General features: G+C 39.4%; 1 protein-coding gene and 1 non-coding gene across 2 annotated transcripts in view; one reads left to right on the forward strand and one right to left on the reverse strand.

Annotated features, from left to right (window-relative positions):
* LOC108240004 (alpha-1,3-mannosyl-glycoprotein 4-beta-N-acetylglucosaminyltransferase A) overlaps nucleotides 1–22,380 on the reverse strand; it is a 34,369-nt gene extending 11,989 nt beyond the window's left edge. Inside the window, exons 1-12 of the mRNA XM_017423086.3 lie at nucleotides 22,215–22,380; nucleotides 19,648–19,824; nucleotides 18,528–18,665; nucleotides 11,831–11,964; nucleotides 11,109–11,155; nucleotides 9,060–9,173; nucleotides 7,543–7,618; nucleotides 7,025–7,139; nucleotides 6,803–6,933; nucleotides 5,333–5,440; nucleotides 1,883–2,076; nucleotides 1,592–1,670 (exon numbers count right to left, since the gene is read on the reverse strand). Of these exons, the coding sequence (XP_017278575.1) occupies nucleotides 1,592–1,670; nucleotides 1,883–2,076; nucleotides 5,333–5,440; nucleotides 6,803–6,933; nucleotides 7,025–7,139; nucleotides 7,543–7,618; nucleotides 9,060–9,173; nucleotides 11,109–11,155; nucleotides 11,831–11,964; nucleotides 18,528–18,665; nucleotides 19,648–19,824; nucleotides 22,215–22,305 (1,404 nt within the window). The 5' untranslated portion in view covers nucleotides 22,306–22,380. The remainder of the gene's footprint in view (nucleotides 1–1,591; nucleotides 1,671–1,882; nucleotides 2,077–5,332; nucleotides 5,441–6,802; nucleotides 6,934–7,024; nucleotides 7,140–7,542; nucleotides 7,619–9,059; nucleotides 9,174–11,108; nucleotides 11,156–11,830; nucleotides 11,965–18,527; nucleotides 18,666–19,647; nucleotides 19,825–22,214) is intronic.
* Nucleotides 22,381–23,519: 1,139 nt separating this feature from the next.
* Nucleotides 23,520–23,591, forward strand: trnaa-ugc. Its single transcript has one exon. It is a non-coding gene; the product is annotated as a tRNA-Ala (tRNA).
* Nucleotides 23,592–25,086: the final 1,495 nt, after the last annotated feature.

The raw sequence follows: 25,086 nt of genomic DNA on the forward strand, positions 1-25,086 counted from the left end.
CCCCCGGAGGAGCTGGCCCAAGTGGCTGGGGAGAGGGAAGTCTGGGTCTCCCTGCTTAGGCTGCTGCCCCCGCGACCCGACCCCGGATAAGCGGAAGAGAATGGATGGATGGATGGATGGATGGATGGATGGATGGATAGTTACTTAATGTAATAAATCCTATATCTTTTCCTCTACAGCATCCATTACAACAGCATAACTTCATAGTAGAAGAATCCTGGTGATGGACTGGCCTGCCTGCAGTCCAGACCTCGCCCCAATTGAATACATTTGGAGCAACATGAAACAGAAAAACCTAGCAAAGAAGGCCCAGGGCTGTTGAACAGCTAGAATCCATCATTAGACAAAAACCTCCAGCAGCTCCTCTCCTCCGGTCATAGAGGTTTACAGACTGTTGTTAAAAGAGGAGATGTTTCAAAGAGTGAAACATGGACCTGGAACAACTTTAAAGAGGCATGCTGCTGCATCAAATTCAGAATGACCTTACTTTTTCATAAAATGGTACCATTTCTTAGTTTAAACATTTAATGTTTACCATGTTTGATTGTGAAAAAAATATGGGTTTATGAGATTTGGAAATCATTGCATTCTGCTTTTTACATTTTACAGCTGGGGTTGTATATGCTTCACAATCACTAGATAATTACCGTTGAACAGTTTTACATAATACATCATAATATTTTTATTTTAGTCTACATCCAATAACAACAAGCATTAAACACCTACTAAACCAATTTTCCATTGGCCTGCCATAAAAGCTGCCTTCCTGAAAGTCAGAGAAATCTGAAGCTAGTTTTTATTGCGTCACCTAGAAAATGACTAATTTCAGAATATCTTCCTATACAGTGCAGCACCCCTAGGTGGCTGCTCTTGGTAAAAACAAAACAAAACAAAAAAAAACGCCCCCCTCCTTTTACTACCACATCCCATCATATCTATGGAGGCTCACAAACACAAGAAGTCTTTTTTTTTGTTCTTTTCATTTAAACAAAGCCTGTTGTGTCGGACAAATCATGTTTCAAAATTTGACATGTTTATTGGGTCTAGGTCATAAACAACAGTATGTATGACAGTGAACTGTTTTCAGGATTTAGGTCTCACATCCACATTAGAAGCTTTCAGGCACAAAAACCATATGAGTCACCTAGACAAGCACCTGGATCCACTTTCTATATCTCTAATCCACACGGTGTGGGTCAGAGTTTCATGTCAGAAAGAATTGTTTTGGTTTTTTTTTGGTCTGTTGCATCATAAAACCTTTGGACCCTAACTTTTCTCATGCGTCATCGTTTCCCTCTTATCTTCCACTCAGAGATTCCATTTCTGTCTAACTTTACTCAAAGGTTGGCCACCGCATAAACACTTTTCCCCTTCAGGGTGATACAGTGTCAGATAACACACACACACACACAAACACACAGTGCAGGACGTCGGAGGAGTGACAACAGATAGCTTGTCAAGGTGGGTGTTTCGTATTACCTTGATGCCTGAGGAAAAATCAACAACACCTGCAATGAAAACTAAGACATGCACACACACACAGAACCAGAGTAAACACACACACATAGGTAAAAAGTGGCATGTTACTCACATTGCTGGGCAGCACCTGGACTGTGGTGTTGTAGAATTTGTCTGTCTTGGTGTTGATGTTTCCACTCCGGAACAGAAATCTGCAGGAAGAAGACAGCAGAGTTGAAACAGACTGCTCCTGGAACACCACAATATATGTATGCAGCCAAATGGGTCAGAACCAACATCCACAAGAACAGCCTGGATGAAAAAAATAAAACAATATAAAGTAGAAAACACTTGCAGCGACAGACGTCAGCAGTGAGGTAGTGTTTGAAAGACCAAACCACCATACAGATCTGACCCAACTGACCCAGAGATGTGGATGGGCTGAGGAAAGCTGATGAGGATGTAGTCGTCCCGGACAGGTGTTAATGCCCACAGGAAGTCTTCTCCTTTGTAAAGCCTGCTGAGACTGTGCTGCTGGTAGTGTTTGAGGCTGCTGCTAAGATCCGCAGGTGGGTTCTTGTGGGCCTGGAACAGCTGCTGCCGGTCAAAGTCCTTATCCTGGAGGGCAAAAACAGAAAACACTGATATCAGTGACTGAATGGCCTTGTGTCACCTGTTACACAACACAGGACCAATGCACACAGTGTATGGATTAAAGGGAAAGTCTGAGAAAAAGTACCTGCAGAATGGGGAAATAAAAATTGTTCCAGGCTTTTTTACTGGCAACATTTGATTGAACTTGGATAATCTTTTGTGAAACCTCATCACATGGTCGTGGAGGAATTTTGGCCCACTCTTTTTTTTTTCCAGTACTGCTCCAATTCATTGAGGTTTGCAGACATTGCTTTCTGCTCAGCTCTTTTCCACCACAGCATTTCCATCAGGGTGAAGTTCTGGACTTTGACCAGACCATTTCAGCAACTGTCAGCATTCTTTTCTTTTTGAGCAGTTCTGTTGTAGATTTGCTGCTGTGCTCATAAATATAAAAGTGATGATCTGTGTTACACGCTGGTGCCCTGTAACTCTGTAACTGGTTAATTGTCTCAAACATCTTTAACAATAAAAGCATCATCTTGTCCCGAAAGAGGCATCTATCTTTTTGTATGGATGAACTTTTTTTATTCTAGTTGAACTTTTCGATTTTTTTTTTACTGATTTCTGCTGAAGGAGTCTTACTATGAATGGTGGATACTGTGTACATTTTGTGTTTTTTGCAGTAGCTGTCAAAACTAGTTCTCTGATCTAAGAATTGTCAAACAAACTTTATTGCAGAAAGTAGGTGTGTTATAGTTGTTTCTAAAACTATAATTGATCTAATTATTATTACAATAAATAATATCAGTTGTTAATATTGTTGTCATTGTTAATATTGCTATTAATCACATTTGTGTTGTTAGTATTGTTGATGTTCTTGTTATTGTTAATATTGTAAGGATTTATTTTTATAGCACATTAAAACAAAGCTGACCAAAGTGTTTTACAATTAAATATATAAACAAATTAGATACAATTAAATGAAATACAAAAATACATTATAAAACTATCAGCTATATAGCAATTCAAACTCTGCTAGAATCAAATGCTAAGGAACAAAGATGGGTCTTAAGCATGGATTTAAAAGACTTAATGGTCTCAGCAGCCTGAATATGAAAAAGGTAAACCATTCCAAAGGTTGGGAACAGAAATTGCAGAACTCCAAGCACCTCTGAAGTTTAGTCTGGATCTAGGAACATCTAAGAGAAGCTGGTTGGTTGACCAAAGAGCTTTTACTGGAATATGGGAGGGATATCACAGAGGTATGATGAGGCCAGACCTTTTACAACTTTAAAAGGAGCTTGTAAACGATCCAGAGATGATTTATCTAGTCCAACATGCAGAGTGTTACAATAATCCAACCAAGAGGTAATAAAATCATGAATCACTTTTTTGAGGTCTTTGGTCGGAAGCTATGACTTCACCTTGGCAATGAGTCTTAGTTGGAAAAACCTTGACTTTACAACAGCATTTATCTGTTTGTCTGATTCAAAGCCTCTATCAGAAATAACACCCAGATTCCTGACAGCAGGGTGGCTTTAAGAAGCCAGGAGGCCAAGACTGTTAAAAAAGTACATTTACCAAAGCTGATGACCTCAGTCTTACTCTCATTTAAGTTCAGGAAATTCAGTTTCAACCAGACTTTAATGTCATTCAAGCTGCTAAAAGTAGTTGTAGTGAATTAACCCTGTCTGGCTTAATGGGCAGATAAACCTAAATATCATTAGCAGTGGAAGGGAATGTTATGTCATATTATCTAAAAATGGACCCCAAAGGCAGCAATAAATAAAATGATTTCTATTGTTAATGTTGTGATTAATTTGTTCTCACTGATATGTAACACAATGAGTTGATTTTTTTTCGTAATGACATGGTTTTGCTGGAGGTTTCGTCCTGTTAAAAGGGAGTCGTTCTTTTTTAATGTCACCAATGAGCTGCTCAGGATGGGAGATTGCAACTAAATAAGGATTCAACACAATTTGCTGTTTTTTTTTTAGATAGAGAAATGGAATTTTATATTGTATGTGAATGTTTTTGGATAGTGTCTTGACATGACTTTTGTTGTGTATTGGCGCTATGTAAATGAACTGATCTGAATGAAGTTGGTATAATGTTTGCTATTATATTTCTTTTTAGTATGTTTTTAAAAAAATCTTTTTTAACTTGTTGTTCCTGCTTTTTTACCATGACTTTTGTTAGTTGCAAAATTATTATTGTATAGCAATATGGTTTAAAGTGTAAAGTGTTTAAAATGTTCTTTACAAAGAAATTTACTTAATATTTTTGTTGTTGATAATGTTATTCTTGTTAATATCATTATCATTGTTGTTAAATACATATGTTCTGTAGCTGGAGACGTTTTGCTTCCTTTATCCTTGTTATCATTGTAGTCATTATTAATAACATTGTCATTAATAACATTGTTGTTATAAACATTGTTTTTATTAACACTTGTTAATATTAACAACACTTTCTTATTAATATTGTCGTTATTAACAACAACATCTTTACTACCATTTTTTTAACAACATTGTCACAGTCGATTACATCTTGGTTAATATAGTCATTATTTTCTATGCAGTTAACGTTGCTATCATTTATGTTGTAATAACATTGTTACAGTGTAATAATCAATAATTACATTGCTGTTGCTAATAAAAAGATTGTAGTTATTAATAGCATTTATTAATTTTATTGTCATTGTTGACGTTGCACTTTTTGTTCTACCCAAGGACACTTGAGGATTGAGGGTCAGTGTCAAAACAAACAAGGACAGAACACAGTTCGAGTTTGTAAAAATACCTAGGTTAGACTGCATGCTTTGGTGAATGAGTGATGTCCAGACATGAAGTGCTACAAAAGTCAATAGAGAAGACTGGATTGTGACACTGAAAGCTGTGTCATCGGCACGTTTTCAGTTTTCTGTCCTGAATTTTGACCAATGGAAACAATGAACATGTTTTACTCTGTGCTAAATTAACTTCTTGAAGGAGTTTTAGAATCCTTTCCATGATCTGTTCTCCAATATGACCAAAAAGGCAAATCCCTCTTTAAACTGCCTTTGGTTGTTAGTAAACCACTTAACAAGATGGCCACAGAATTCTCCCATTCTATATCTTGTAGCCACCTGGTCTCACAGACTATCTGTCATCAATAAATCACTTCCTTGAGCCAGGATGACAGATTACCCTTGCTACTGACCCTGATGTCTGTCATGTTAACCAAACAAAGCCAGTGGGAAAGACTTTGGTCATTTCTTTGAGGTTAGACCTCCTCTCACCTTCAGACGCTGTACTTTCCCTCGTAGGGAGGAGTGGAGGCCCACATGCTGGAAGAGAGATGGCTTGTATCTCTGCTTCAGTAATGCCTTCTGTTGGTTACAGTGTTTCTGCAAAAGATCAAACACACAGAAGAACAACTGTAAAAGCAAAGTTCAGCAACATCAGTTCATTACTGGAGATAACCTGTTAGCAATGGAAATGATCATGTTCAGAACCCACAGACAAATGTCAAAGCTGCACCTTTATTTCTGAAACTGAAGTTCATAATAAACTGATCGGTCCAATTTTGGGTCTTATCAGTTTAACACAACCAGAACCTTCAGATTTTTTTTAAAAAAAGTGGACATTTACCAGCATCGGTAAATTTTTTGTTTGACTTTCATTAAAACCAAATGCATCAATTATTTTATAATTCTAATCAAACTATTGAAATAATGGGACAGTTTTAGAATAATATTAGGCTACGTTCACATTGCAGGTCTTAACGCTCAATTCCAATTTTTTGCTCAAGTCCTATTTTTTTGCTGTGGCCATTCACATTACATTTTAAACACAACCTCCATCAGACTCCAGTGTGAACAGTCTTCAGTTCCCAAAATGACCCACATGTGCAGAAGAAGATATGACGTCACACTCCACACTCTGTGTTTACAGAAGTAAATATAGACGCTGCGAGGGTTAGCATGTGTGTATTGATTCTGAAGCTGCTGTCCATTCGGAGCCAACTGTACATCCAAATGATAAAAGATAAAAGGCGGAGAAGAAGAATGCAAATGTTAACAATGACCTTTGTTGGCGCTGTGGCTACCTCTGTGCAGAGAAATGTGTGGATGGTGAGTCAGAGCCAAGAGTGGAGGGACTTTAATCTGAGGGACTGACATAAAAGTCAGATAAAATGTGCCATGAATGTTCAATCTGCGTTTGTTTTGAAAAACAAAGGGTATGTACCACATATCACAAGACCTTGGCCAGATATTAAAAAAAAAAGAAGAAAAACAATCAGATATGTCATGTTTACTAATCCGATATGTGTCACATAGAAGCTAAAAAAAATGTCTTGGAATTGGGTTGCATTTGCCTGCAGTGTGAACGTACCCTTAGAGACAAATCTGACGGCTGTAAACTGAGTTTAAAGAGATTCTGATTCTCAGGTGTCTGAATCCAACCTGCCCAGTGAGCAGCTGGAGGGTGGAGGCAGATATAGGCGCTTCACCTTCCCCACCCAAATTTTGTGCCGGTCTGGGGATTCAAACCTGCGACCTCCCATTCACAGGCTTTCCTCTCCAACCTCTGTTCTCCCATTCTTTAAAACATCACTAAAAAACATTCAAAATCCTATAATGTTCAGAAGCTTCACAGCAAAAGTTTCCAGCTAACAAAGTTTTTATTATTGAAATAAATCTAAATGATGTTTCTCTTTCTGGAGTGACATGATGGTCAGAATAAAGACTCTGTTGCAGCTGACTCACATCATTTTTCTCAGGGTTGCACACCTTCACCCACAGAATGTGATCCAACAGCCAGTCGATGGGTTTGTCTTTGTGGAACATCAGGAAGAACTCAGCGATCAGTGGAAGGTCCCGAGACCTGAACATCTTCCCTGGAAAACAGATTCACTGTCAGACTACTTATTTAAAACCAGAGCCAGGCTCAGTGAGTTCATTTGTCACTTTATTACTGTGGATGGACACCTATGAATCCAAGCTGGGAAAACTCCAGGTAAAGCCACTCATCTGCAGCGATCTGGGACACAAACGCCTTCATGTCGGAGTAGTAACCAGTCTTTGCAATAACATCATCTTCTAACTGAAATCAACACAGAAAAATGTAAGAACACACATCTGCTCAATGAGCTTCAAGGTTTTTAGTAACAATACATGTACAACATTTAGAATTCAATTACATCATTAAGACTACCGTTAGCTGAATTAAAAATAAATAAATAAATCACCTCAAACCCAATAAACAGCTGTGCCATTACAGTTTTTGTATTCAGGGTTCTTTCTAAAAGGCCCTACAACATCATGTAACACTGTTAAAGCGGTAATTCCAAAAATTAGTGGTTAAGTTTGTTTGAACACAGCTCATTTCTTCAGTACCCATCAAAGTGTTCCTCTGTGGTGGAAACATAATTAATCCAGACCCTGAGCTGGGCTGTATGTTCACACCAACATGTGATCTGATGTCTGTATGACGTTTTTTGACCCACCTGGACATAATAGGTTCCTTTGTCCTGAGCATACATCATGAGAAAGCTGAAGTCCAAGTTTTGCTTTGTTCGCCACCTGAAAACACACCAGAAACAGTTACTGACACAGACAAATTTGTTATCTACTCTTCAACAATAATAACAAAAAATAAATAAAAAAAAACTTCACATCTATATCTGAAATAACTTGAAACTGACAAAGGTTTATTAGCATTCATTGTTGATTTGTTTTCCATATTTAACAAATAAAAACAACAGACCAAAAACAGATGGTAGCCTTAATTTAATAGTTTGTAGCAGCACCTTTTGCAGCAATCACTGCCTTTAATTCACAATGAGAGGTCTGAATTTACCAACAGTAAGTTTGGCCCACTCCTCCTGAGCAAACTCACTAGGGTCCAATTTCTCTGAGCCTTTCAGGAGCTAAGAGCTAAAAGGGACACCCTAACCCTCTTTACCAATGGTAATCAATGAAGAAACGGTCCAAAGAGTCAGCTCCTTTTGGAGCTGAATAAGCCGGTTCTAAGAACAAAGTCACAAGTCCCATCAATTATCTCCTCACTGCAGTTTTCAGATCTTTCCAGATCTTTTTCTGAGCTCTTTAGACAGCTCTTACCTTTTCTTTCTCTGCTCAATGTTCAGTGTGGGGAACACAATCATATCAAACTACCCAGTGGTTAGAGCCATCGTCCTCCAATGAGAGTTGGAGGTTTGATTCCTGACAGCAGTCACATGTCGAAGTGTCCCTGGGCAGGACAGTGAACCCTTCATTGCCTCTGATGTGTACCCGATCAGTGCATGAATCGATTAGTCTCCATAGAATGATTTATTCAGATTATCTTTGTAGAGATGTAGTAGAGTGCTGTATGTGTGTGGATGGGTCAATGGGGATTGTGTTGTAAAGTGCTTTGAGTGGCCTGATTGGCTAAAAAGGTGCTATAAAGTACAGTCCATTTACCATTGGGTGTTTGTTCCTTTTTAATAGGCTGAATGTCTGATGGAAAGCTTGAAGGCTCCTTTGATACTGATAAAAGTCAAATACTTAGTTTGAAACATGACTAGAATGAAAAGAATAATTGTCTCTTTAATATGTCTGTACTTTTTAGCATTTAACATAAACAAATAATTTATTAATAATAATTGCATTGAATGGAATCAGTTTTTAAAGAGGAATTGAGCATTGTTTCAGTAAGCTGGAAGGGGACCAACTAATTTATCCACCTAAGTCTACATGAAACAACTAAACAACATCTAAACTAAAGAACTAAACTCATTTAACTTGAAGCTTTAAACTCCACACTATCTAGTATGCAATTGATGAAACTTTCCAGATAATGAATCGGGGTAAACTAGGCATACCCCCTTCAATATTCTGTTGTTTGTACCCACCAAATGGATTTTTCCTGACATTTTCTGCATTACTGAAATGCTTTCCTGCACAGTTTTTTTTTTAGATCAGCTATTTTCTGATAAACCTGACTGAGAACATTCTAAACATATCAAGTTTTTACACATACTTGACTCTATCCTTAGAGTCTCCAAAGGTCTCTTTCAGGGTGGTGAAGTTCGGGTAATAATGCTGCGAAGGGGCGACGACTTCCACCAAGCCGGACTGCACCTCCTTAGGAAAACTACAAAGAGAGTTCATTATCAGCAGGAACTGACTTTATTTTAGAGAAGTTAATAAAACATCATGTACTTCTTTCTAAACCAGATCTCTTTAAAGTCCCTGTGACTGATCTGATTCCACTGGATCCAGATTAAATGAAAGCCTCTGTCATGGTGCATTCACTGCCTTCAGGACATAAATGCAGCAACACAAAGATGAAAACTGAGAAAAGCACACAAGTCTTTTCTTATAAAACTTTACCTTTTGACATGATCTTTCATTCAGCCAGTCATCCTCCTCAATCTAACGCTGTCTTCTGTGTCCTCTGTCCTCACTCCAACTATGTCCATGTCCTCTCTAACTGCATCCATATGTCTCCTCTTTGTCTTTTTCCTGGCAGCTGCATCTCTAACATCCTTCTACCAATATACCCACTGTCCCTCCTCTGCACATGTCCAAACCGTCTCAGTCTGGCCTCTCTAACTTTATCTCCCAGTCCTTCAACCTGTGCTGTTCCTCTGATGACATCATTCCTAATCCTGTCCATCCTTGTCACTCCCAAGGAGAACTTCAACATCTTCAGCTCTGCCACTTCCTGTTCTGTCTCCTGTCTTTCTGTCCGTCCCACTGTCTCCAAACCAAACAACATAGCTGGTCTCACCACTGTCTGTAAACCTTTCCTTTGACCTTTGCTGCCACTCTTTTGTCATAAATCACTCCTGAAACTTTTCTCCATCCACTCCATCCTGCCTGGACTCTCTTCTTCACCTCTTTACCAAACTCCCTGTTTTCCTGGACAGTCGACCCTAAGTCCTTGAAGTCCTGCACCTTTGTGACCTCTGCTCCTTGTAGTCTCAGTGTTCCACCTGCCTCCCTCTCATTCACACACGTACTCTGTGTTGCTGCGGCTGACTTTCATCCCTTGTCTTTCAAATGCATACCTCCACCTCTCCAGGTTTTCTTCCAACTGTTCCCTGTTCTCACCACAGATCATGTCGTCATCTGCAAACATCATAGTCCATGGGGAGTCCTGCCTGACCTCATGTGTTAGTCTGTCCATCACCAGAGCAAACTCTCATCTACACACTGGCTTGTGCTCCCTAGTGACTGTTTTATTTTTTTACCTTTTACTACAATTTTATTAATTTCAGCTTTGAGTTAATGTTTTGCTAAATTTAGCCTTTAGTACAGTTTAGCTTTTAGCTATGGTTTTGTTAGTTTTAGATTTCAGCTATGGTGTTGTTAATTTCAGCTTTTAGCTCTTTTAACAACATCTTAGCTAATTTTAGCTTTTATCCATAGATTGTTATTTTTTAATTTTACCTATGCTTTTCCTTCATATTGCCTTTAGCTACTGTTTTGTTAATTTTAGCTTTTGCCTACGGTTTTGCCAATTTTAGATTTATAAAACAGGTTTAATAATTTCAGCTTTTATGTACAGATTTGTTTATTTTAGCTTCTGATCTGCTTATTTTAACTCCGTTAATTCATTCTTGAACAAATTTCAGATGTCAGTTAGCACAGAAAATGCTAATTCTCTAGTTTTATTTACAAAATCCATCCCTGGCCTCCTGCCGACTTATTTATCTCCTTTTACGTCACCTAATCAAAGCAGCTTAAGACTAGTCCTGATCACTTTTACTCCTGATATGTGATAAACTAAAAAAAAGCTGTCCATCTTAGTTCCACTAAAAGATTTTAAACTAACCCTAAATTCAGAAAAAAAGGCAACATTAGAAATTTGTACCTGTTTCTGTTCTGCTTTATGTGATATTAACCATCAGTATGAACTGCATTTCCTGTTTGTCTCTAAATACATTTTTGCATGTTCACATTTAACAGGTCTTTCGAGAGTGAGATTACTACCTGGATAACTAAAAAGGTGAAAATAAATCAGTAAAAGTTGGAAAGCTGGAAAAGAACAGTGAATGTGATGGGACAAAACAGAGACCCTCACCTCTCCATGATGGTCTGAGCCACGCTGTCCACGTACTCCAAATTTGTCTGCAGACACACACACACACACACACACACACACACACAGAAGGTCAGTCACATCCATCAGTTTAGAACATGATTTAGAACAAGCCTTTCCAACAACAAAAATAATTTTTTTTAATTATTAAAGGTGCTTTACTTCCTCTTTACCTCCTCTTCTTCCTGCAGGACATTAAATGCACCAACATCAGTAACACATTAACAGGAACTCTCTCACACCCACATTCCAACATATTTACACCTCTCTCTCTCTCACCCTCCCACACACACACAGAGTGAATAGTTACAAAAGAACAGAATGTTGTGTGTTGTAATTATTTGATAAAACAGAAACCTCTTCTGACAGTAAGATCATTCTTACTGTCACACACCATAATTCATATTAATCAGGAGTTGGAGGAGGGTGGAACCTAACCAGAAAAAAGGGCTAAAAATACAAAATGCAAAATAAAAATATACAGAACATAAAAGGGATTTATTTTCCTCCATCAACAGGATGTCACTGACTGAAAACACTGGCTCAAATGTCTTTATTCTTCAAAAAATCTCAACAAGTGCAGGCTGTTTGATGGACCTGCTACATGGGCTGGTTTTAATCTGTCACAGACCCAAGATGCTTACCAAGAATCCTTCTTATCAGCTGTAAGTTTTAAGAGAAGATCAATAAAATATATGCTTGACCTCAGCAACGAAGATGATGATGAGTAGATCCTGGCTCTGGGAGGCTGTCAGGCTGGAGAGCAGAGAGCTGAGAGTGTTGATGAGGTAACTCTGTTTCTCCCGCTTCACGGTGGGAATCCCTAACACTATGGACACTGAGGGAGGACAGACAGACAAGAAAAGACAGCACTTTATGACAGTTTATGCAAATGTAGGCAGATGGTGCACCTTTCACTAACAAATCCATCGCCTTCACAGATTTATACTCGGAGGTTAATGTAAAACATTCATATTTGAAATGCAAACAATTTAACTTTATACAGACTCATACAGAGTATGAGCTTTTGGTAGGAAACCACACACAAACACCAGACAAGCAGATGTGAGTTTGTTAAATGAAAATGTTCCTACTGCTTCTTGCAATGAAGAAACATCTGCTAAATGTCATAAATTGAATAATTCTCCTGCTCGTTTTCTTTCTGATAACAGAGAGCAGCTTCTTAATTATGGAGTGAATGGTTATCCTGTTTCTTCAATTTCCTGTGATGAAAACTGTTTGCTGACTACGACGAGACTTTCAATGCATTTTGGGATTAAAGGGAAATTTGAAAATAAAATAAACTCAAGTTCTCTCTTCAGATGTAAACATCTGAGCTGCGTGTTAAATGTGTCATTAGCACCTGGTTCTGATTGAGAAAAATGTTTCTGTGCCTTGTCTGAAAACCTGTCAGTATCTGCTTTGTTTTGGGACACACACACACAGCAGCTGGGTGTGTGTGCCTCAGAGAGGAGCAGAGGAAGTTAACCTTACATTCATTTGACAAAACATTGAATGGAAAGATGTGGGGCCATTTGTACATGCATGTAAAAAAAAAAAAAAAATTAAACTAAATGGATCATTTTGCCAGCTGACCCAAATACGATGTTTTCTAAACAACAGTCAGGGTTAAAAGAAAAAAGAAAAAAAAAAAAAAAAACCTTTCATTACACAGTGCACTGTCAGGAAACTGTGGAATTGATGCTTGCCACAGATTCAAATTTTGAAGCATGCCATTTGTCTGAAACAGATCGGTCCTTACTACCTAAAGCGCTATCTGAAATCCCTACAGGATTTTTGAGGTCAAAGACAAATTTATTTGGGCATGTTAAAAATAATAATAATAAAAACAGATCAAATGAAGCTCAAACAAAAAGCTTACTCAACTAAATTGTAGCTCTCTGATCTTTTTTTTTTTTAAAAAAAAGAAAAATATGTTTTTGTGCATGACGATGAGGAGAAAAAGTAAAAAGCTGTAAACTCCTCTGTCTCAAAGTTTCAAACACCTTGTATAATAAAAAGCAACTTACAAGCTTCAAAGCTTCAAGGCTTTTCACATGTTCTGACTGGAGTTAATATGATTAAGATTGGCAAGAATATCAAGAGAGACCCCTTAAATATTGGACATTATTGGACAATTATTGTTCCCTCGCCCGGACATGGGTCACCGGGACCCCACTCTGGAGCCAGGCCTGGAGGTGTTCTGTTGTTGGACTTCTGTGCTCGTCATGGATTGTCCATAACGAACACCATGTTCAAACATAAGGGTGTCCATATGTGCTCTTGGCACCAGGACACCCTAGGTTGGCTCCGTTGGTGGGGGAGGATGCCGGTCAGACCGGGCAGGCCCAAACGTATTGTGAGGGTCTGTTGGGAACGTCTGGCAGAGTCTCCTGTTAGGCGGAGCTTTAACTCCCACCTCTGGGAGAACTTCGAACATGTTCCGGGGGAGGCGGGGGACATTGAGTCCGAGTGGGCCATGTTCCGTGCCTCCATTGTTGAGGCGGCTTATTGGAGCTGTGGCCACAAGGTGGTTGGTGCCTGTCGTGGCGGCAACCCTCTAACCTGCTGGTGGACACCGGCGGTGAGGGATGCTGTCAGGCTGAAGGAGAAGTCTGATCGGGCCTTCTTGGCCTGTGGGACTCCGGAAGCAGCTGACAGGAACCGGCAGTCCAAGCAGCATGTGGCTCGGATGGTCGCTGAGGCAAAAACTTGAGCATGGGAGGAGTTTGGAGAGGCCATGGAGAAAGACTTTCGCACGGCTTTGAGGCGATTCTGGTCCACCATACGGCGTCTCAGGAGGGGAAAGCAGTGCAGCACCAACACTGTTTATAGTGAGGGTGGTGTGCTTCTGACCTCGACTCGGGACGTTGTGGGTCGGTGGGTCGAATACTACTACTCAATCCCACCAGCACGTCTTCCATTGGGGAGGCGGAGCCTGGGAGCTTTGGGTCGGGTTCTCCAATCTCGGTGCTGAGGTCACCGAGGTGGTTAAAAAGCTCCTCGGTGGCAGGGCTCCAGGGGTGGATGAGATTTGTCCGGAGTTCCTTAAGGCTCTGGATGTTGTAGGGTTGTGTTGGTTAACGCGACTCTGCAATATTGCGTGGACATCGGGGGCAGTTCCCCTGGATTGGCAGACCGGGGTGGTGGTCCCCCTTTTTAAATAAGGGGACCACCACCCTGGTGTGTTCCAATTACAGAGGGATCACACTCTTAAGCCTCCCTGGTAAGGTCTATTCTGGGGTTCTGGAGAGGAGGGTCCGTCGGATAGTCGAACCTCTGATTCAGGAAGAGCAGCATCACCATCATTCATCATCATGATGCAATGTTGTCTTATTGCCAAAACCTGTCGAATGTGATTTCTCAAGTTTTTCAGATGATGGAAGCTGCACTACCAGGTCTTGCTGAAACACCGCTGCGTGTTATCAGACCAAGAGACTGGGTAAAGGTAAAAGACTTCAGACAGAAGCTTTGGAATTCCAGATGCTGGCAGCGGCCTTTTCAGGTGCTCCTTGTCACATATACAGCTGTCAAAGTTGCAGAGAGACCAACTTGGATTCACAAGCGAGTACCAGAACCACATCACGACAAACGTCTAGGCGATCATCGGTGCATCCAGGACACAACAACAGAAACACGGAAGTGAAGAGGACAACGGACAACTTTCTCAGTGAGGTAACTTATCTCACTAAATGGGTGTTAAGTACTGGTAACCTCTGACACTGAAGAGGATAACATCCTAAGCAACAAGCAATAGTTCTTTTAACACAACAGAGGACGACACAAGGTTATAAACTTGTTGCACACACCATAGTTGTGTCTTATCTTCTAATTTCACATGGTTACAGAAGTCTCACAAAATTTCTTCCAGTTATTAATTTCTTCCTTGAGGAACCCTTCCTTTCCTATTTCTGGCTCTTCCAAACAATTGGGCTGGTAGATGTGCCCCAGTCATAGCTACAGAACATTCATATGTTGTCAGCGCTGTAAAGATACCCAATCAAAACCGGCGTGTTTTTTTATTCCGGAAAATAAAAGCCGTGGTCTCGAGATCAAAAGGTCAAAACATATTCATGACTGTCTCTCTGGCAAAGAGGGGTTGCAAGATAAGTTTTCCTACCAAATGAAACAACGACAATAAAAAAAAGGGTTGGTTGGACAAGCCGGTAGGTTTTTTTGTATCTTGTGTTTATGTTTTGTTACTTCTACCAGATGACTTTTTTTATTTTCACCTCCCCTTCTTCTTTATCTTTAATTTTTTTTCTTTCGCAATTAGTATAGTCTTTGACATGATTAAAAGGGAGTGTAATAAACTTAATGTGTTATTAATATCAAATATTACATATTTTCTATAATCAGAAGAGGGGAGTGTAATGGGAGAATTTATTATAGAGTAACACCTGTTGTTGATAAGTCCTGATTATGTTATGACTTCTATTCTAAGTGGGTTCTCACAGAATGATGTTGAATTTTCTCCTCATGGGAACCAGACTGACTTACTTTTCCCTAACTTCTCCTTCTGGTCAAGTATTCCAATGTCTTTAATAAAAGCTCCTTTGTTGACTTGGGGGGCCTGGGCTTTGACTCGGAGCTTCCACATTCGGACCTGATGTTAATTCTAAATTGTCTTTAATGCTCTCTATTTTTTGTGAACAACATATAAATAAACCTGTTTGAGTTTCATAGATCCAAACTAAATATTTAACTTGGAAGTTGAATATTTAGTTTGGAACTATGACATTTATAAATGTATGACTAACATGGCTAAATAAACCAAAATATTGCTGTTTATTTTTCACTGCGTAACTTTACAAATGGCAGCCCATAATTCAGCTACATCAAGACAGGTGTGGCAACAATAGAGGAGTCTGCAACTGCTGGTGTGATTCAAGCTAAATGGCAACACGCAAGGACCCAGCCTGCACAGTGGACATAAGACGATGTGTTCAACTGCAAGGGACGTGGCTGGCTGCACAAAGCCAGGCAATCTGCAGCCTATGGTGGGCAGTGCTCCAGGTGTTAAGGGAAGAATCACTTTGCCAAACAGTGTTTCTCAAAAAGAAAGGAGCTGTGAGGATAAACTCTGGGGACATTAAAGACAACATCGATTTAAGCAACTTACTTTTTGCTAGCATAGTGAACTGTGAAACATAAAGAATGGCAAAATCCTATAAAAAAACAACCCAACAACAACAAAAAAACACAACAGAACCTGTTCTTACATTTTTTGACCCAGCGAAGACAATTAAACTGTCAATTGATACGTCAAAAGATGGAAGCTGAGCAGCTCTACTTCAGGCTGAATGTGAACAACAAAAACCAGTGGCTTATGTCTCAAGAACACTGACAGAAAGAGAGCAGTGTTATGCTCAAATCGAAAAAGAATGTCTCAGTTTAGATCCACAGCTACATCTATGGTTTACCTACATTCATTGTAAACTGACCACTGTCCACTAGTTTCCATCATTAAAAATAATATGGATTGAATACCAAAAAGAATTAAGTGTTTGATGATGAAGATGCAGTGATATGACTTTGAGCTCATCTATACTCCAGGGAAGCATCTTATAATTACAGATGCACTTTCACGGGTGCCTAAAACTGACTGTAAGAGTACAAGCGACAAAGATATTGAAATGTTCCAATGCATGAACATGGTATCGTCTATAAACAGAATTCATGACACCGTCTTAGCCCAGGAAAAAAAAATAAGGACAGTGAGAAACTGATTAGCAGATGAGAAACATGTCAGAGCACAGAAACAGTCAAAAGCCTATGACTGCAACAGATGTTCCAACACATCTGTGGCAAAACCACGGTTTTCCTTTATATTTTAAAAGTAACCACTACTCTGTGACAATTGACCATATCAAATTTTCCTGAACTGGCCATGTTGTCAAATATTTCATGATCTTGTGTCATTATTTAAAACCAAATCTATCTGAGTGACAAGGTCCATGTTTTAAAAGCAAAGAATTGGAGATTTTTGTACAGCAGTATGATTTTAAGCATGTAACCTCAAGTTCCCTGTATGCACAGTCCAATGGGAAGGCTAATAGGAGTCCTTATTCTAAAATAATAATTCTGATAAGAGCAGCTGATAGTCATGCAAATCCATATGTAGCTTCACTCAGATACAAAGCAACTCTTCTCACCTGCTGAGCAGTTGCTGAATAGAAAGCTGTGAACACCAAACTTCTCAAAGCAAAATAAATGTTGAGAGTTCGAACTTAACCTGCATCAGCAGAAAATAAGTCAAACATTTTTCTACAATAAAGCAGCTAGACAGCGTCCACCTCCAGCACAGGTCGATGCAATCAGAACTGAAGACCCTGAGAGATGGAGAACCAAAGCTACTGATCTTAAAAAGGTTGGTTCTTAGATATTCACTGTAAGAACAAAGAAAGGATGTGTTCTCAGAAGGAATCGATGTTTCTTCAAAGGATGCCAGAGACTCTTGAACAACCCAGTGAAACACCCAATACTGAAAACCCCACTGTAGGTGTTGGTGAACTTGAACCTGTTATTCCACGACCCATTGAGATTAATGGTGGTAATGTTCCATTTGAACCTGAAGATTCGCAAGGGAAACCAAAAACACCTGACAGATTCAACCCATGAATCTATTTGAGGAATCTGCATTTTGAAAATGTGTAAAATGAAATCGGAAATGTATTGTAATTCAGAAAAGTATTTAAATTGTTGTTGGTAAATTAAGGGTATTTAAAAAGTGGCTTAGACCAGTGATTCCCAACCCTGGTCCTCATGGAACACGATCCTGCATGTTTTAGTTGTTTCCCTGCTGTGACACACCTGATTTGAATGACTGAGTAATTAACAGGCTTCTACAGAACTTGAAGACCTGCTGAAGAGCAGGGAAACAATGAAAACATGCAGGATAGTGTTCCTAGAGGACCAGGGTTGGGAACCACTGGCTTAGACATTGCTATTTTATTTTAGAGTTTTTAGATATTTATACTTTTAAAAAAAGAGGAAGTGATGATTAGGTGTAGTTGTGGTAACTATCAGGTGTCAGTTCTGACTTTTCAGGAAATAGTTGAAGTAGTAGAACTAGATAAAAGGGTGTGTCACACAGAGTAAAAATATTTGGGTAATGGAGTAAAACAATGAAAACCATCACGAGTCAACTGAAGTCACTTGATTCTTCTTTCAAAGGCAAATACATTACTGTAAGTGAATCTATTGTTTTATAATTGGATTGACTATAAATTGCATTCAGTGCAGTTCTTGGTTTTGTAGTAAAGTCCCATGGCAACTTTTGTTGTGAATTGGCACAATATAAACCCAATTGAACCAAATTGTGTACAGATTTAAACATGTGTGTGTTTGTGTGGGAAAGTTGTGTACAGTTTTAAATGTGTTTGTGAGGTAAATCCTCACCTCCTCGACGTCCCTTTCCCAGCACTACATTTGGTCTGAGGCTGTCCGGATGCTGTCTCAGGTGAGGCATGTAAAGGTAGATGTTGGGCTCAGTGAAAGTGTGTTGGCTTAAATCCCGTTTCAGCTTCTTCACTGTTTCTGAAAACATTAGGGAGGATGGATGAAGGTAAACATGAATGTACAACATGAATATAGAAGGTTTTAGAAAATCATTAAACCAGTAATGAAAATCTGGCACACTAAAATAGGCTGAAACCTCTAATTATTTAGCTCAGTGGACGAACACTGGCCATAGCTACACACGATGGTGAAACATCTGAAGAATTAAGGATCATGCACAGAGAAAACTGACAAACCTTGAATCTATAGCACATTTGTCAAATTCTGTTCCTCAGGGGACCACTCTCTTGCATGTTTCAGATGTGTTTTTGCTGAATGACATATGAACATGTTTATTGAGAAACTGATGATCTGAGGAGGTAATTAAAGCATTTGAATCAGGTGTGTTGGAGCAGAAAAACCAAAACTTCCAGGAAAGTGCCCACATGGACAAAACAAATGTCTTCTGGAGAAAGGTTTGATAGTCAAATGAGACAAAGGTTGAGCTGTTTAAACACAATAAGAACTGTTTGAAAGAGTCAAGGTGAGGCTAAGAACACTGTATCAACTGCCAAGCATGGTGGTGGTGGCTTCATGCTGTGGTACTGGTGTATTTCGTAAAGTGCATGGAATAACGAAGAAGAGGGAATACCCCTAAAATCTTTACTTTCACTTTAAATCAACAGTGGGATGGCTGAAACTTGGACACAGATGGGTGTTTCAACAAGACAATGACCCAAACACATTAGAACTGGTTTCTGATTGCATAAATCAGGCTAACATTAAGCCTCAAAAATGGCCTTCAACCTGATTGAAAATTTGTAGACTCATTAAAAGTTGGATCCATGCAGGAAACCAACAAATTTAAATGAACGCTACCAATTCTGCCAAGAAGATGAAGGGGTCAAACAGCCAGAGTTCTGACTGTAGATGTTTTATTTCTCAGAACACAGAGTTGTTTACTGTAACCTCCTGAAGTATGGTCGTTTAATAAACAGGTGTAGGACGTTCTGGTGCTTACCTGTAGAGATAGTGTTGGTAAGGGAGTTGTTACTGGAAGGGTGGCTGATGTTGGATGCTCTGGACATGTTCAACAGCTGTTCCAGGATGCTGCTAAGATCCTTGCTGACCTGCCCCCCCAGCTCTTCAGCCACCGACAGTCGCTTATACAGGCTCTGCAGGTCTGGTACTTTTGGACCTGGAAATATGAAACCTGGTTTAATCTGGTCTCTGATTCCCATTGACAATTCAGACTTTTTGGCTTTCCTCTGAAGACATGAAGCATTAAAACCTTCACAGACAGTTCATTAAACATCAGAAGTGGAGTGGGAGAAATAATTTTCTGCAAATCATAAATTATTTAGGTTAGCAAAAAATAAATAAATAATCTAAAACTCCCCTCCACATACATTGCATAATCCAAAAGGAGAAACATTGCTTAAAAGGCCATTAGTTTTAAAATAACCTGAAGTTAAGAACAGTATGTTAGTATGTATGAGGAAACATACCAACATGATTAAATCTGGTGTGTCAAAGGGAACAAAAAAATTACTCTAAGCTGCTGAACAGGACTGAGTTCATGAGAAACAAAGTTCCTGTTCGAGTTTGATGGACTGGATCACATTAGAAACGGTGTTCCTGTCTGGTCGGGGTGCAATGTGCGGCATGGACAGGGTTTGCAAGCAGCGAGACAGTGGGGATTTCTGGGTGCATGGGGTCCTGTGACTTTCCAGCGGGGACTTCAATCAGGTTTTGGGTGGGTCACGCGGGAGACGAATTGTCCCTGTTTGGGCTGACGTTTTGATGTCTTTCATGGTTTTTGCGCTCTTGTAGATTTAGTGATTTTTGTGGGATTGTTTGAAGGGTGCTCAGCTGGTGGGTTTTCTCTAGGCTTAGAGAAAAACTGAGCGAACAATTGTTTGTGTTAGCTTAGCGCCAAATCAGCATATTGTAGTTTTCAGATGATACCGTCATTCTCAGCTTGCACACCAAAAATTGTAATGGTTCTACCCACAGAGCTGGTGTGGACAAGTTTGTGGACTGGTGTGACATTCACAAACTTCACATAAATACCAGTAAGACAGTTGAGATGCTGCTGGATCCTAGATCAGCTAATGACCAGAGCCCCATGACATTACACAATAATCCCATTGAACAGGGGACTTCATTTAAATACCTTGATGTTCATGTTGATTGTGACTTCAACTGAAAAGACACAGGTTGCTACCATCTGTGCTGGAATCCTTCTCTTTTTTACGTAGACTCTGTTTTTTCTGTGTTTGCATAATGTTAAGTCTCTACAAAGAAACAATAGTCCATTGTTGGGTACAGTATCACCAGCTGGTTTAGCAACTTAACAGTCAAATTCAAAACTCAAATTCATCATCTAATAACAACAGCAGGCAAAATCATGGGTCAGACTCCTCTTAACCTCCATGGGCTTTTTGATCAGGCAGTGTTTTCACAAGCAAATAACGTCCTAACTGACAGCTCTCGTGTGTCACATACAGAATACACAATGATGAACTCAGGGAGGAGGTATAAATTCCATAAGTTCATAAAATTCTGAAAATTGTTCCACTATTTTTAGACAGTTTTTCAGAGACTGGTGAACCCATGTCCGACTTCACTTCTGGAAGATTCAGCCTCTCTAAAATGCTCTTTTTATCCCCAGTCCTCTTACTGAACTGTTGCCTTTTAATCTACCTAGTTACAAAATGCTCCTCCAGCTGTTTGTCTTTTATTGTCCATGTCCCAACTATTTAGAGATGTGTTACTGCCATCAAATTCAAAATGACCTTATTTTGTCATAAAAACATGGTTTGATTTCTTAATTTAAACATTGTGTCTTATGATAAATGTGCTGATGTTATGTTTTACAGTGGAATCCACTATGTTGTCATTCCCTTGCTTGTAAAGCTTTCATTTCTCATTTTAAATGTAAAGGATTTTATTTTATTTTTAAAGCTACTTTTGTGTGTCCTGAAGTTTTGTGGGGGAAAAAACTAATTCAAATTTTATGATTTTAACTATTTTGGTCATTTGAATTAGAAATATTTGCATTAATCTGTGTTAAACGTCAGCAGATGTGAAATAATTTCCTTTAGTATTTAAATGATTCTTGTTTTAGGGGTTAAAGTCTCCCAGATCTGTCAGAACAAACCTGTAAAGATTTTTTTTGTCATTGCTTTATGATTTTAACTGTGTTATTCTTTGGTTGTTTTTTTATTTAATTTTATACTTATTATGATTGTTTTGGATTTTTATGGGGTTTTTTGCTTGCTGGTCTACATCACTTTGGTCAACAGTGTTGTTTTTTAAGTGCTTTACAAATAAAATGTTATTGTATTACAGTGTTCACCTGCTGGTTGGGGGCAGACAGGTAGGAAGTTGTCAGACAGGTACACTCTGTCTGCTCAGGTAGGTTCCGTATCCTGTCTGGAGTCTGGACGGGATGAACTCTGACCCATTTGGGTTTAAAGATACATTCATTTGGATTAAATCCGCCGGACATTAACACTAAACCGAGCGATCTTTAATCAGAGCCTCTACAGAGTGAGATCTGACCGAACCAGCAGAACCACTCACCTCCATGCCCCGGAACCGATCTGATCCAAGAAACCGACAGGAAACACAGGAAGGCCAGCAAACATCCCAGTCTGACAGGATAAAACCTCATCTCATCTCACACCGACAGCCACGGTTGTCCATGAACCTCACCTGGACAGGTAGACTACAGGTAAACCACGAGTGATCTTAGAGTCACCCGATTGGCTGCTCGCCACTCTGACGTCACAAACACTCAAACACGTTCCACCTGACGAACCACAGGTGTGGGCTGCGCTTTCAGGTGGACGGACAGGTCGTGTCAGTCCTGTCACACCTGGATATCAGCGTCATCCACATGCGACAGCGACGCCTGCTGGTGGAATTAAATGGTCGCGGACTCCATGTAGAACTTGTTGAGAAAGCCAAGTATTCACTCCTTTCAGAAGAATCTCACCTGACCACTTAGCCTCTCTCACCGGATCTTTGATGTTGCAGAAAAGACGGACACACAAAACGAGTTACAGACCAGAGGTTTAATTACCAATCATACATTTATTTAAACATTCAGCTGAACGGGGACACAACTCACCAACAAGAAGAAACAGCAACACGTTCCCAGTTGTGACTTAAGTAATTACCCCTCCCACTTCTTTTTATACTATAAACTGCGCCCAAGACCATATTTCTTTTTCACATAAACAGCTGCAGCAGCTTATCATATCATGATGCCCTGGAACCTGCAACCTCCCTCACCTCACTCACACAACTGTTCTTTGTGATTGTTTTATCACAAGCTAGCCTCATTTTAACAATCTAATCATTTTAGCAATATCAAAGTTTGTTTATATTTCATCACTGACTAAGCGTAACCTCATTTTTTAGCAATCAAAGTATCAAAGTTTGATTATATTTTACAGTTTGAACTGCATTACCATTTAGCATTCATACAAGCTTTAAATGTTTGCACCTTTGTGAGATCCCTTTGAATAAAACACGTTACAGAGCTGTAATGACTTTAACAGAAATGAGAAATGAGCACAAACCATATTTTACAAACTCCACCAAAGATTTTCCTCCATCGTACAGATGTTTATTTTGATCGATACAAGGTGGAAACGTTATTTTTTTTCATCATGAGGCGTTCAGGCGCAGTCAGTGAAACAGAAAGTGAAACTAAATCCGGACCTACGATCTGCGGAGCGAATTATTCTTTTACATGGTTCACGCCTTATTTCCACAGAAAGCTTTAGTTACACCACTATATCAATAAAAAAAACAACTTGTCTCTATTTGTCAACATTAATCTAAAAATATATACTGTCAAGTTTTCCATTGCTACATCGCGGGGATGTAGCTCAGTGGTAGAGCGCATGCTTTGCATGTATGAGGCCCCGGGTTCAATCCCCGGCATCTCCATTAAGGTTTTTTTCATTTCATGTCTTTTTTAGGTTTACGAGCACTATCTTTATAGAAAAAAAAAGTTTGTCAAGCACCAAATCATTTAAAGGTGAAAAAGTGTTTTAAAGCTAACGAAAATAAAAATGTCATGAAAGGTGTTTCTTGTATTTTCTTGCATTTTCAAAAGATTACACAAATTTAACATATATATATATATATAATATTATGGTCTCTTTAGAAGTGTGACATACCCAGTGCCAAAAACAGGAACGCAAACAAGGCAGTAAATAGCAAATACAGACAGTGTGGGGGTGAAACGGTTCAGTGTGTTGCAATTAAACCGACCCAAAACTCCAACAGCTGAGTCATTCTCCAGCTTCATAAAGCATGAGAAAGTTTAATGGATGTGGTTAGTTTAGCTCCTGGTGAAAATTACAACCCAAAGTCTGGAGACGGACTGTTCAGTTAATGTTTTGAAGAGGAGAACCTGAAATACAAACCTGTATTATGAACACATCTGATCTATCCCGGTACAATTAGCGTCTTTGCTGTGTGAGCTCATATTGTGCAGAAGGTTAGACTTGATACTCAGTAAGGTTTTGCCTCATTTCTGTTTTCCAGACTTTTCTATATTTTCACTTACAGTTCTGACGGTCACATTAGTCATTACAGTTCCACACTGCAGTCTTTGTAGACCTAAAGCCTGCCCCCCACCCCCCACCACCATTGCAACACTACAACAGACCAACTGTCCGTTAACATCTTCTGCCTCAAAATGTCCTTCAGTCCGAATCTAACTCGGATCTGTTTTTATGTGATCCAGACTTCAGAGACGGTAACCAGCCTTTTGTTGCTTTGAATTCCAAACACACAGATCCATTCACACTTTTTAACAAGACCCCCCCGTCCAGCATTCATCACGCATTAACCCAGAGTCACCTTTGACCCCACCCAGCAGCTGCATTCACCAGGAAGCAGCCTGTTGTCACAGTGACAGAGGAAACATTTCACTCAAGAGACTTCTTAAAGGATAGTAGAAAGGATGTAAATGTGCTATGTCCAGCTGTCCGTCTAACAGGTGTTAAACTGAGTTATCTGCTATGACAGAAAAGAGACAAACTGTTGGACAGGTTTCATTTTGGCCAGCATGGGACAGTTCTTTGTTAACACATCTGGTAGAAACATGTTAGCATTTAAATGTACTTCTGTTTTACTCTGATGAATTCAATCTTCCTCCAACAGTCCACCACTGGATGTAAATCACTGGACTCCAATGGCTGACAGACAAGCAAAAAAGGTTTACTGTAAGGCAGGACATCCGTCTTTAAAAAAATTAAAAAGTTAGTTTTGACGATGAAATGGTTTCTATACATGTATCCAGATGAATGATTTTGGCGTAACAGGTGTTTTTTCTTGTAAGACAAAGGGAGAGGACAGAAATGCTGGAGTCTGAACAGTTAGGAGCAACAGCTAGAATCAGAAAGTCAGAGAGCCCACCAGTGTGTGGGACACA

Source organism: Kryptolebias marmoratus, linkage group LG9 (assembly GCF_001649575.2).
Source record: "Kryptolebias marmoratus isolate JLee-2015 linkage group LG9, ASM164957v2, whole genome shotgun sequence".
Lineage (NCBI taxonomy): Eukaryota > Metazoa > Chordata > Actinopteri > Cyprinodontiformes > Rivulidae > Kryptolebias > Kryptolebias marmoratus.